General features: G+C 43.9%; 1 protein-coding gene across 4 annotated transcripts in view; it reads right to left on the bottom strand.

Annotated features, from left to right (window-relative positions):
- SLC25A15 (solute carrier family 25 member 15) overlaps positions 1 to 12,024 on the bottom strand; it is a 47,627-nt gene that overhangs the window by 4,400 nt on the left and 31,203 nt on the right. For 3 of the 4 annotated variants that reach the window (XM_016120008.2, XM_016120006.2, XM_016120009.2), the window contains 4 exons: positions 7,408 to 7,666; positions 3,442 to 3,579; positions 1,169 to 1,338; positions 40 to 198 (listed from right to left, as the gene is read on the bottom strand). In XM_016120008.2, coding sequence (XP_015975494.1) covers positions 40 to 198; positions 1,169 to 1,338; positions 3,442 to 3,579; positions 7,408 to 7,666 — 726 coding nt within the window. Of the gene's footprint in view, positions 1 to 39; positions 199 to 1,168; positions 1,339 to 3,441; positions 3,580 to 7,407; positions 7,705 to 12,024 lie in introns of all 4 variants that reach the window. The other variant, XM_016120011.2, reaches the window with a different exon arrangement.

Here is a 12,024-nt window from a genome sequence, read left to right as displayed (position 1 = left end):
TCTATACATACCCACTGTTTCTGCAATTAGCAGACTCACCTTCGTTTTTCATAACACTTATAAAGGTTCCAATAAATCCTGTCTGTTTTCCAGACATGGAAAGAACTTGAATTCTAGACTTGATACAATCCACTGGATAAACAGCAACCCAGAGGCAGGTTCCACCAACTCCACCACTTAACATCAAAGACACAGGGCCTAGAGAAGAACATTAGCAAATAGTATTTTGTCTCAAACAGCTGACATGACATTTCTAGAGGGCAAGGTAGTAGTGGCTGCAGGTGGGTGCAAATAAAAATGCTACTGCTGTGGAACACAATTCTCTGAAGCAACTGTCCAAGTTCTAAAAGAAAAGGTTCCGTGAGGTCATCTGGACCCACCCCTCCTCTCACCGGGACGGGAAGCCCTAGTGGGGGCTGTATTTAGGTTGGTCGCTGTGGTGCTATGACCCTCCAGAGGGCTGGTCCGCACAAAACCAGCAGGCCCCTAGCAGCAGGGCAATGCTGTAAATGGGGAACAAGACTAGAGACCACTGAACCACAGGCCGTGTCTTTTTTCAACTTTCTCACTTTGAAATACTTTAACATTTTAATGCCCAACTACCCTGATTCTTTAACACGGAAGACCAAAGTTGTCTTAGCAAACCACAACAGCTAAGCCTGTGAGCTTGATTAACCCCAGAACAGGCTCAAAACACTGAAGGGAGGTATTAAAAAAAAAAAAGTAATCATGCGTGTGAGTCAAACACTGATATGTTGTGTCAAGTAGCTAAGTAAGATAAGCTAGAAAGAAATACTACTTTTCACTGTTCTCCAAACACTATCCAAGTTTTAAGCTTATTGCAAGATAATTTATAGGCAATTTCCCCATTTATTGGTGATTTCCCATGGGAAAGTAATTTCTGTATTTTCTTGGCCCTAAAATGGAGGCAGAACAAATTAGCAAATGTGATTCCGGTAAAGGAGTTTGGGATGCACTACTTCAGCCATCCTGAGGAAATTACTAAGCCCAGAGGAATGTGCCAGCAATTGCCAAGACCATGCTGCTTTCCAGCATCCGGGACCCCAGTGCCAGGTGGACCCCTCCAAGGGGAACAGAGTGCATGGAATCCATAGCAACCACATCATTGGAAAGCTGACATCATCAAACCCAATACAAGCACATTTACCTAGTTCATCTTTCGATCTCCCTGATGCAAAAAATGATCGGCTCAGTTCATAGCCACCGAAGAAGAAGAAATAGCCCGGTACTTCCCGAAGTAAAGTGCTTGAGAGTCCACGGTAGAAGCCCAGGGGGCCGTCCTTTCTGAGGACACTCTTCACGACAGACCAGACTGTACTGGGAGGAGATCGAGAGAACATTAGGGCAGGCAGTAGAGGAAAGACAACAAGGCATCCAATCAACAGACCTGATGAAGCCCTAGCAAGGAAGCAGCTGGTTTTATAAACAGAAGAACCAGAATTGTGAGAAAAGGCTTCTGTGGAAAGAAAATATCTCAGAGAAGTATAGATACAATTATTTTATGATAAATTTTATCACCTGAACTGTCCTATTATAAAGAAGTTTTATTAAAATGGTCATACATTTCTAGAAGTCATTGACAATGTAAAAGAGCTAATACTCATCTTTTCAAAAGTGAATAAGTGAAGTCACAATAAAGAGTATCCAAATTCAGCAAGAATAAAATGGTATTATACTTGCCCAGTCCCTTATCTCCCTCAATTCCTATTTCCTCAACCTTTCTTTGGTGTTTTGAGGAAATCTGTTCAGATGTTTTAGGGGGTTGTTTTGTTTTGTGTTAGTGCAGGGAAACAAAAAAGGGAATGACTACTACTTGAAGGTAAGACCAAAATAATTCTATGACCTGAGCTACAGTTCCTGTCAGGCAAAATCCAAGACTTCAGTTCTTAGAGAGGCAGGTCACGCATGACTTATGTCAAGTAGGTAAGAGTCCTATGGCAGCCGGATGCAGGACACTTTCTGTCTAGGCTCCTCTCCCTGATGGTGTGTGCTATGACTGACTTTGTCCCTCAGAACAAATGCACCAGAAACCACATATCTGGATGCGGCTTAGTGAACCCCTAGCTTTTCACTTTGTTCTCCGCAAGTGACTGGCTTGGACCAATGTAGGATTAAGCCCTGAGGTGGTAAAAGTCTAATGTTTCTAATGATTATCTCCCTCTGAGGGCTCCAGAGGGCTTCTCAGGCATTACCCATTAGCCAGGTCCTTCTGGGAACACAACACCAGCTCTCATTCTGTGATGCCAAGGTGACACAGTCATAATTAGCCCACCTTCCAATCTAAGTCTTAACCTTGAACCACCATGTACCCTTCTGTGGCCACTACTGTACCTAAAATACAGCCACCAATATTAACTTCTGTGTAGTATCCATTTGCCTAAGTCCTTTGTATCTAACAATTACTTAAAAAAAAAAAATACTTTAAACTACTTCCAAAGGAAATGAGAGCAAACTTTGTGGGTGCTGTTAACTCTTCTATTTCCTAACATGGATGCTGGTTACAAGGGCATGTTCATTCTGTGACTACTTATAGAACCACACACTTAGGGTTTCTGTGCGTACATGTTTCAATAAGAAGCTTTAAAGACACTTTTGGACCTCTAGCTATGAAGAGATACAAACTGATTGTAATGAATCTTAAGGCTGCAGGAAACAGGGCTCTGTTACAACCCCATCCTCACTGAGAGAAGACTGGTAACTCAGAAAATGGTCACCTACTGGTTTTTCCCCAGATGTGCAGACTTTGAGTTAACTATAGCAATATTCACCGCTAGAACTTGCATCAGCCAGATGTTAAGATAAATAAGTTTGAGATTAACAAGGACAATCAATTACATTTTGATTCAAATAAATCATACTAGATTCTGTTTTTAAGACTGAGTTGGACAGTGATTTGATCACTGAAGAGAGCTATGCTTACAAGGGTTTGGATAAGTTTTCAGAACTTGGGCCCTTTGTAGGTGAACATGAAGGATTCGGGAGGGGGTGAAAGAAGTTACCACTAGGATCTAGGCTGATCGGCCCAAACACCCACGTGAAGCCTGGGAATGGGCATCAAATATCCACCTCTGAATCTGAACGAGCGCTTGTGAAGGCGCAGCTCTCAGTACCCACGCTGCCTGCTATGTGCCTCCCAACACAGTGGGGGATCAGGCCTCATATACCCAAAAGGCCTAAAGGGCTGTAACTCCTGGCTTCTCTGCTTCTGGGGTATTAAATATCTGTCAAGTGGGATAGTAGGTCCATCCATCACAGATGGTCTGTTCAGAAAATTATCCTCTGACTGCTAAGGGAAAGTGTTCTAGAAATACCATACTGTGGAGTAGATAAGTCTGCTTTTCTATCTACTCCTTTAGTGTAATATTACAAAATAATACACTAAGGCAACAGAGACCCACTGTTTGTGCCCGGGGTGCTTACTTCTGGCTTTTGGTTATCTTTCCTGATGTCTCCATTTCATACATGGTCTGCAGCCGGCACTTCACAAGCTCAGTGGGGCATAGCACCAGGGCAGCAAATGCAGAGGCGAAGGAACCGGCGGCTGCATTCTGCAGATCGCTGAAAGGACACAAGCACAGGAGACCATTTACCATCCCGCTATTCACTCACTCAGCACTGACCATCTGAAACACTCCGGTGGTAGAGAACGAGGAGGAAAGGAGAATGTGTCCTGAGCACCCACCAGGACCTTGCACATGCTGTTTCATCAACAGATTCCACAACCCTGTGAGGTAGACAGCAACATCCAATTTCCATATGGGGAAACGGACACTTAGAGACAGTGTATAATGTGCCCAAAGTCACACAGCTACTAAGTAGCAATGCGAGGATTCAAACCCAGGACTCCTGACTGCAAAATCCATGCTTTTGTTATTGGTCACAATGCTATGGATTAAATGTTCGTGTCTCCGATCCCCACATTCCTGAGCTGAAGCCTGAGCCCCAAATGTGATGGTATTTGAAGGAGGGGGCCTCTGGGAGGAAATCAGGTTTAGATGAGGGAATGAGGGTGGGGTCCTTATGGTGGGATTAGTGCCCTTATAAGAATCAACCAGAGTTAGCTTGCATTCTCTGCCATGAAAAACACAGCAAGGTGTCCCTCTGCAAACCAGGAAGAGGGCTCTCACTACATCCCAAATCAGCTTGGATGTTCCAGCCTCCAGAACTATGAGGAACAAATTGCTATTTAAGCTGGGCAGCCAATGGTATTTTGTTACAGCTGCCAGAACTAAAACACACAGTGACATATAAAACAAAAACAAGGAGACAAAGAAAAAATTACCCCATAGTCCCACCACCCCAAAATATGCGCTATTAACACTTTAGTGTGTATGTCACTAAATTTTAAATAAAGCTAGGTTCTAAAGCCATCCTTACATGCTCCAAATCCAACCCAGAGCAAGCGGATGGAATGTAACTACCACAAATGAAAATTCAGGATAAGTTTTTAACCAAAAAGTTGCTCGTTCCAAAAATATTTCCCAGGTCAGTTGGTGACCTCCTGGCGCCAACAACACAGAGAGCATGAAAAGTGTATGGTGGTGTCACAGAAGAGGGCAAAACCAGTGCGAGTCAAAAAGCTCGACAGTGTTGGTAAAATGGCTAAGCTGGAAATATAAATGGAGAAATGAATGCACAAAATACAAAAATAGTAGTCCCCTCATCTCATATCCTCTTAGTACCACCAGCCACAGTCACAAGCAGGACTGTGAAACTGGAGTCCAATATGAGATCAAGATGTGGGGGAAGTCTAAGAAACGAACTGCCAGGAAGACTTCCCCGAGCGTTCATGGGGGTGAGAAAGGGAAATCCTTTCCAAACCCGAGACAGCGTTTCATCCTGGGATTATGGGGGGTGAAACCACCCCTTCGCTGGGCAGGAAGGACTGAGCTCCTCACAACAAGACAACTGGCTCCTCACACCCGTTAAGGCCAGCATCCTGCAGTCACTGGAAAACCACCACTACTCACAGGTTTCTAAAACCCTGGTAATCCCCTCAGCTGACTGCCCCAGGTAGAGACAGCCCCTTGCAATTTCTCTCCAATTGTGAGCAAAAGCTTAATAGACCGTCCATATTCGGTTGTCCTAAACTTACCATAAACTAATAGTTACATTAACAATGTCAAGCGTTAGTGTCAAATGGAGGCTGCCTCCAATCTCGCCCCAACATCCTACCCTCTGGAGGTCTGGCCTCGGTGCCACAGACAAATGCATGGCAGGAGCCAGGGCTCACATGCTTGCTTGGAGCAGGCTGTCTCAGGAGGAAGACACTGCTCGCAGTATGGACTTTCTTTTAATTTTAGAGAATTAGACATCAGACCGTTTCCATAGGAGAGCCAGATAAATAACCGTGCTGGCACTCGGCCCTCCAGTGTGTGGAAACTGCCCGCTGCTCACTCCATTCCTTCCCACTCCACTCCTACTTAGCTTAAAATGGTTTCTGCTCTCAGCCAGCTTGCAGATCCATACTTGGCCTCCTTTAGGGACTGTCAACCTGCTGACAGGCAACAGTCAAGTAGGGTCATTAGCCAGTTTGCCAAGTTTGCTGGAACAAAGGTGGCATCAATAAATGCAGCTGACCATTCGGTGTAAGATACAGTAACAGCTCAGACGCCTGAACAAACACCAAGCATGCCATTACAGTGTAACAGCAAGGCCAGATCAGATATGCAGTGGACTTTAGCTCCTTCTACCGGTGCACTAAATGAGGTCCATGGAATCCAGCTTAAAGTACAAGTGTTTAGAGTTGGAATTGAAATGGCAACAGGAGTAGGATGGGATTTTGTAAGAGTCGACTGTTTGTCACTCATTAAACAAACATGTACCTGAACAATCCTGCCTTGTAAGACCCCTAAAGGTCAAAGCAGAACACCACTTGGGACACTGTTCAAACTGAAAACAGACAAATATTTGGAATATTCCTGCAGAAATTCATGACAGGTTCTCAAGCAGTTATTTCTTTTCACTACCTTTGCTTATTAATCTATTCTCTAGATCTGACACAATATTCCAGAACCTCAACTATGTTCATGAGAAGAATGCTGGGTAAGGACTCAAAAGACAGGTTGGAGTCCTGGCTCTCAGTCACCAACTAGTGACTTTGAGTGTGTCAGTATCTGCACTTCATTTCCTCGTTTGTAAAACAGGTAACAACTGCCTTGCTCCTCTCACAGGACCGCAGTGAGGGCTAAAAAACATAACATATATGTCATAAACTTGAAGGTGGCATTTTCCTGACAGGTGATAAGCAAACACTGTTCTATTGAAAGAAAAAGGTAGCCACTCTGAATTCAAACAAGAAGAAAGTGCTGGGTTGGGCCAAAGGAAACAGGATGGTTTCTTTACTGCAGGAGTCCTCCAGAATGTCACATGGTTGCTCGGTTTCCTGTCTTCTTCTCAATGAGCCCCTCTCTAAAGATGCTGGAGACCCGTACTCCAGGTCCCCTCATTATAGGCTCTCTGTCGGATGAGGAGAGCTAGTCACAAGAGGTTGTGCCTGCCAGTTTGTCATGAGAAACCTCACTCTCCTGGTTTGTCTTCTGCTTATTTCTTTCCTCTCTTTTTCCTGACCCCTGGGTGAGCTCATCTAGTCCCAAGTCTTTAAAAAACAGGTTCCATCCACCAAGATCGGAATTCCTACCTATAAAAGGGTACATCTTTAGACCGTTAGGCACCTCCAGAGAACATTTCTGTACAAAAGGAAGGTAACTCAGTCAAATAAAACCTGTAGTTGGAATAGGATTTCAAATTCCTACCAAAATGACCAATAAGATTGCCCTTTGCAACCATGAAGCTGATATGATAGTTTTAAATAAGTCAATGTTCAAAGAAGACACAGGTAAAATATCTCAGTGGGTTCTGAATTCTTTAAAGTCTCTCTCTATATAAATACCCAAGAATGATAAGCCAAAGACTAATGTTTGGGGCGGACTTGGCCAAACAAACAGTGGTTTCGCCTGTATTTTTCCAGATGCTTCTGACCCTTTCTAAAATTTCAAGTTTCTTCTCAAACTCATTAGGTTCAGGGGACCTCTTCCAAGGCTCTGCATTTTGCTGCTGGAGAAGACCCTAAAACCTGGGCCACAAGCTGCAGCTACAGTTTCTGTCCAGTAGTTCTGCCCAGGAGAGAAGAAGCACCACCACTGTTATCCGAACTGAAGAAGGTTGAGGGTAAGGGAGCCTCCTCCTCCACGGCGGGTCAGTGGGGGTGCCAATTCTCCTTTTGTGTAATGCACATGTGTATTTCAATACAATGACAATGTAGTCATAATCAAAAAGTATTTTTAAAAAGGGAACATTCTTCCCCATAGAGTATCACAAACATCTTGACCATACCACAGTGTCGTTGCTATTTTTTAACAAAATATAAAAGTGTCCTCAACTCACCTCAGCTTTGCCTGCTTGTCCAGTCCCACCACTTTCCGCACCACCTGTTGGCAGAAGCCGTAGCACATGAAGAGGACAGAGTTCTCGGCGATGTTGGCGATGAGCGCTGGGCTGGTCCCCTTGTAGAAACCACGGAAGCCCACCTGGGAGTAGGTCTTCAGACAGCAGTCGGTGAAGCCCCTGTACAGGTTGGGGAACGTCTGCATCTTCACTTTCATGGTGTCGAAGGGCTGCCCGGTCAGGACACATGCTGTGCCCGCTGCAACCAGGACAGAAGTCTCCAGCACAAGTCTATGGCTGTTTAATAGTGCAGCCCCCATTACTCATGGAAATGAGGCACAGGCAGCCTACCTGGCTGCTGACCTCTGCTTCAACTCATTCAGACCCCCTTCTCCCCAGATCTTCTAGCCCAGTCCAATAAACAACTTATGAGCCCAGCACCCAGTTCCAGCCCCGAAGGAGCTCACACAGTCAGAGGACAAATGTGTGCTCAAAGCCACTGGATGCAAAGGTATGGCGTGTGTTCAGTAGCACTGGCAATGGGATCAGAGGGACCTGAGCTTGAAGCCTGCCTCTGCCGTGAGATCCTCCACAAGTGATGTAACTTTCCAGCCTCAATTCCTCATGGGTTAGCGAGGATTAGATCACAATGGAAGAGAAGGCTTAGCATAATGGCTGCCACACTACACGGGATTAATGAATAGCGGTTACAGTTGCTGTGTGTGTGTTTGTGTGTGTGTGTGCGCGCGTGTGCACGTGCACACACGGACGCACACTCGGCCACATGAAGGGAAGGGGAGGGAAAGTATGGAAAGAGTTAATCACTTTTCTTTGCCTAATGCCTAGTGGTGCTGATAAGTATCAGAAAAATAAAGGAATAGGCAACAGATAAAGAAAACAGAGTAGCTAGTTAATCCCTGTAGAGTTAAATATTTGACCCTATAGAAAAACCTCTTATTTGGATTCTACCAATAAATGATTTGTGTACAGACAGGGAATGGACTGAAACCTACCTTCACTTAGCAATAATCATATATATATATATGCTTTTATACTGTAAGAACATTAAATACAGCAAATATAAATTGCATTGGATTACTTCAAGAAAAATCCTGAAGTAAGGAAAAGACAGACCTAAAAGTACCCTATAATATCCCCAGACCTTGGATTGTGTTGGCATTTTGGGAACTGGCCAATGTTTCTACCATCCTTTGGGCCTATGAGGCCACCCTATCTCAGATGTCCCCTGCTTGAATCAGAAAACATAACCACTGGATGAGGTTATTAAAGCTTCATCGAAACTGAAGAGAACGCTTGCATAAAATATTTAAGAAACAAACTCACAGACAACAGTATGGTGGTTACCAGAGGGGAAGGGGTTGAAGGGAGGAAGAATAGGGTAGAGGGGATCAAATATGTGGTAGACATGGGTGGTGAGCACAAAATCCAATACACAGATGATATACTATAGAATTGTACACCTGAAACTTATATGTTATTAACCAACGTCACCCCAATAAATTTAAAAAATATTTAAGAAATGCAATTTCATAACTTCAACATGATACAGTTACTCCAACTGAGTTGTAGAAAGTAGAGGTGGGGGATAGGCTGTTAAGAATAACTCCTAATTATTAGCAACTAAACAGACATTTCCAACGAGTCGGAAAACTTTTTCATCTCTTCTTTTAAGCAATCACAAGTATGATCTCCACGAGCCTATCACTACTATTAGTTTCTTTTTTGAAAGTAATAACACATTTCTGATTTGTCTTGCCAAATTATCCCCAATTCTCAACTAGTAAAATATAATTTAATAAAATGTTACTATAATTAGTTATTCTCTCCTAGGTACTGATGGGTCAGAATAGGAGCCTAATTATATAAAAATAATTTTTCCAAAAGAAAAGGTGAATGTCAGAATTTTTAAAGTGGGTACATAATTTAGATAACCTAGATGCAGAGAAATTGAAAAAAAAAAAAACATATAATTCGGAGCATTACTATTTTAACTGGAAGTTTTCCTTATTTTAACCCAATCGCCCTGAGCAGTTCAGACATCACAGGTTACTGCAATATGTATTTGTTGTATATCTGTAATAGTTATACCTCTAACAGGGAGAAGGGAGGAGGCTAATAAATTTTCAAATGCTAGCTACAGTTCTCTCCCTTCATCCACAGTCATAAACTAGTTCCCCAGGTAACTTACCACACACGCATGATACTGTTGGGGTACTCACCATGGTCCTAAGTGGGTGACAACTATTCTGAACACCAGCAGGTCCTCAGCTACCCCACAAGTCAATTAAGCTATGAATCATTTAAAGGAATTAAATGTTTCTCCACGTGCTTAGAGCTCAGACCTCTATCATCTCATTTTCCTTAAATGCGTTCCCTCTGCATTCCCTCGTGGGTGTTATAACTGGCCCTATATTTTATTCCGCAAAAGAGGCGCTCAGATCATGTTGCAGGCTACCCTTTACCAAGGTTGGTGTTGTAGATTTTCTGTCCTTGACACACTTGAGTCAGCAAATGACAAAGTGCTGAGGAAATCTATGGGGCAGGAACAGTGTTGGGGTAAAGGACGGCTTGCAGGGAGGGCAGAGGTGAAAATCAAGAAGCAGACCTTCAACCAGAATGACTTGGTGCACCCTGGTACACCCACAAAGAGATAAGAATTTCCAACCCCTCTGGAGGTCAGTAAATGTTCAGCTTAACCACACAGAGAGGTGTATCATTTTCAAAAGACTCTAATCAGAAAAGGCTTTTGGTTAGTTTTTACCCTTGGCATTTGAGAGGATAAACTTGCATGATCTAAAACGCCATATTCCCTGACCATACTAGTTAAACAAAGCATACTCCAACGGAGTAGCCAAAGTAGGAGTGCATTATTTTACAGTTCTCAAACTACTAAATCTTAAAGTGCTACCACAGGTTTCCCTTCACTGCAGTTTAACTTCTAACTTCCATGTTGTCTCATTTCAATAATTATTCAATTACCTAACTATCTTCTTCACATCCTTCCCCATCCCAGCTGCCTGGGGCTCTCAAGCCTCTTCTGGAATCTCTCCTATGGCTGCTGCAGACATTAGATGAGCTGGACTGAAAATCTGCTTGGTGGGGAGGTTTGCTTAAAAGAAAAAGGAGACGTAGAGAAAAGAACACTTGTATGCTAAACTCACATCACCTCAGACCTCGAGTGGCTCTGCTCTTACATACTAATCACTTTCATAGGTGGGCTGTGTCCACAAAGCACTAGGGGTCTTCCACTTTGGGGAAGGACCAGCAGAAAAATCCCAAAGCCCAACAGTTGCCCCACACAGAGAGCTGGGGCAGCGAAGGCTCCACACTGACTCCACCTCCTGGAGTGCTGCTGGCCCATTACATCTCATTAAAACAAAGACAGAACAGAACTAGACAAGCAATCAAGGTCCTAACCTTGTCTCTACACCGTTTCACTGTGTGAGCCTGAACAAATCCATTGTGCTGCTCTGGGCCTCTTTCCTACACAGACAATAAGCATTAGAGCCAATGGTCTTTACAGGCCCTTTACCTCCCTCATTAGAAGACTGAGACCCCTCCAAGGTGGGATGGCTGCTTCCCATTTCCCTTCCACGTAGAGGGAGGTCTTAGGTCACTAACAGCACCATCCTCTGCCTAGCACCCATGAGTCCCTCACCAAGCTGAGAACACAGGCCCCCTGCAAAGAAGCCTATTGTCCTCATAAGTAGGACAATCCAGGGCAGCACTATATCAGGGAGTGGGGTCCCTGTGTCTCCAGCGCAGGAATACCTACCTATTACCAGCATGTGTAAGAGCCCTACACACATTCATACTGGTGTAAAAAGGCAGTCACCAGAAAATGCTTTACCTCACATATCAGACTCCCAATGATACTGTTGCAATTTATAGCTTTAAAATTTATTTTAGATTATAAATGTGGTACCCAAATGCCTGTCTATACCAATGCCTTTCTAGGAAGAGATAAGCTTTTCAATTCTATCACAATAGATCTGACATCTTTGGTAGACTGACTTTAGGACATTTAATTCCAAAAACTGAGAATCTCTCATTCTGATTAAATATCCTCCCATTGTAGAGACCAAATGGTTCCCCTGTTTCTGTGTCAGTGTCCAAATATGGCATGGAAGGGCCGGGTGGGGGTCAGGGCCTGGGGGACTGTGGCTCAAATTCACAGCAGGGTGAGGGGCTGACCCAAAGGCAGGCACCCCTAGTTTCCCTTCTCCTCGGGTGGGGCACTCCTTGTGGACTAACCTGGGAACCGTGCCCTCGCCCTGTACTTCTTATCAGTGTCTGCAAAGTGGTATCCCTAGCCTTCCTCAATAGCCTACCTTGGCTGACTTTTGGTTCTCAGTAAAATACTTTGTTCTCTGAACCACAATTTTTTACAATGGAAGTAATGACAATATAAGAGGTGGCGGCTGGCTGACTGCACTTGATCTGTTGACCCTTGAAGTCCCACTGGATAAGAGGACTTTGGGTAACCCATACTTCTAGCCTCTCCACTTGAGGGCGCTACAACCCATTATAAGAATCAGCACAGGAGGCAAGGGTTAACAAGGGTTTTCATCTGGAAAGTCTGAGCATTGGAGAGCT

Source organism: Rousettus aegyptiacus, unplaced genomic scaffold (genome assembly GCF_014176215.1).
Source record: "Rousettus aegyptiacus isolate mRouAeg1 unplaced genomic scaffold, mRouAeg1.p scaffold_m13_p_11, whole genome shotgun sequence".
In the NCBI taxonomy this organism is placed as follows: domain Eukaryota; kingdom Metazoa; phylum Chordata; class Mammalia; order Chiroptera; family Pteropodidae; genus Rousettus; species Rousettus aegyptiacus.
This window is presented reverse-complemented; position numbering and strand designations above follow the sequence as displayed.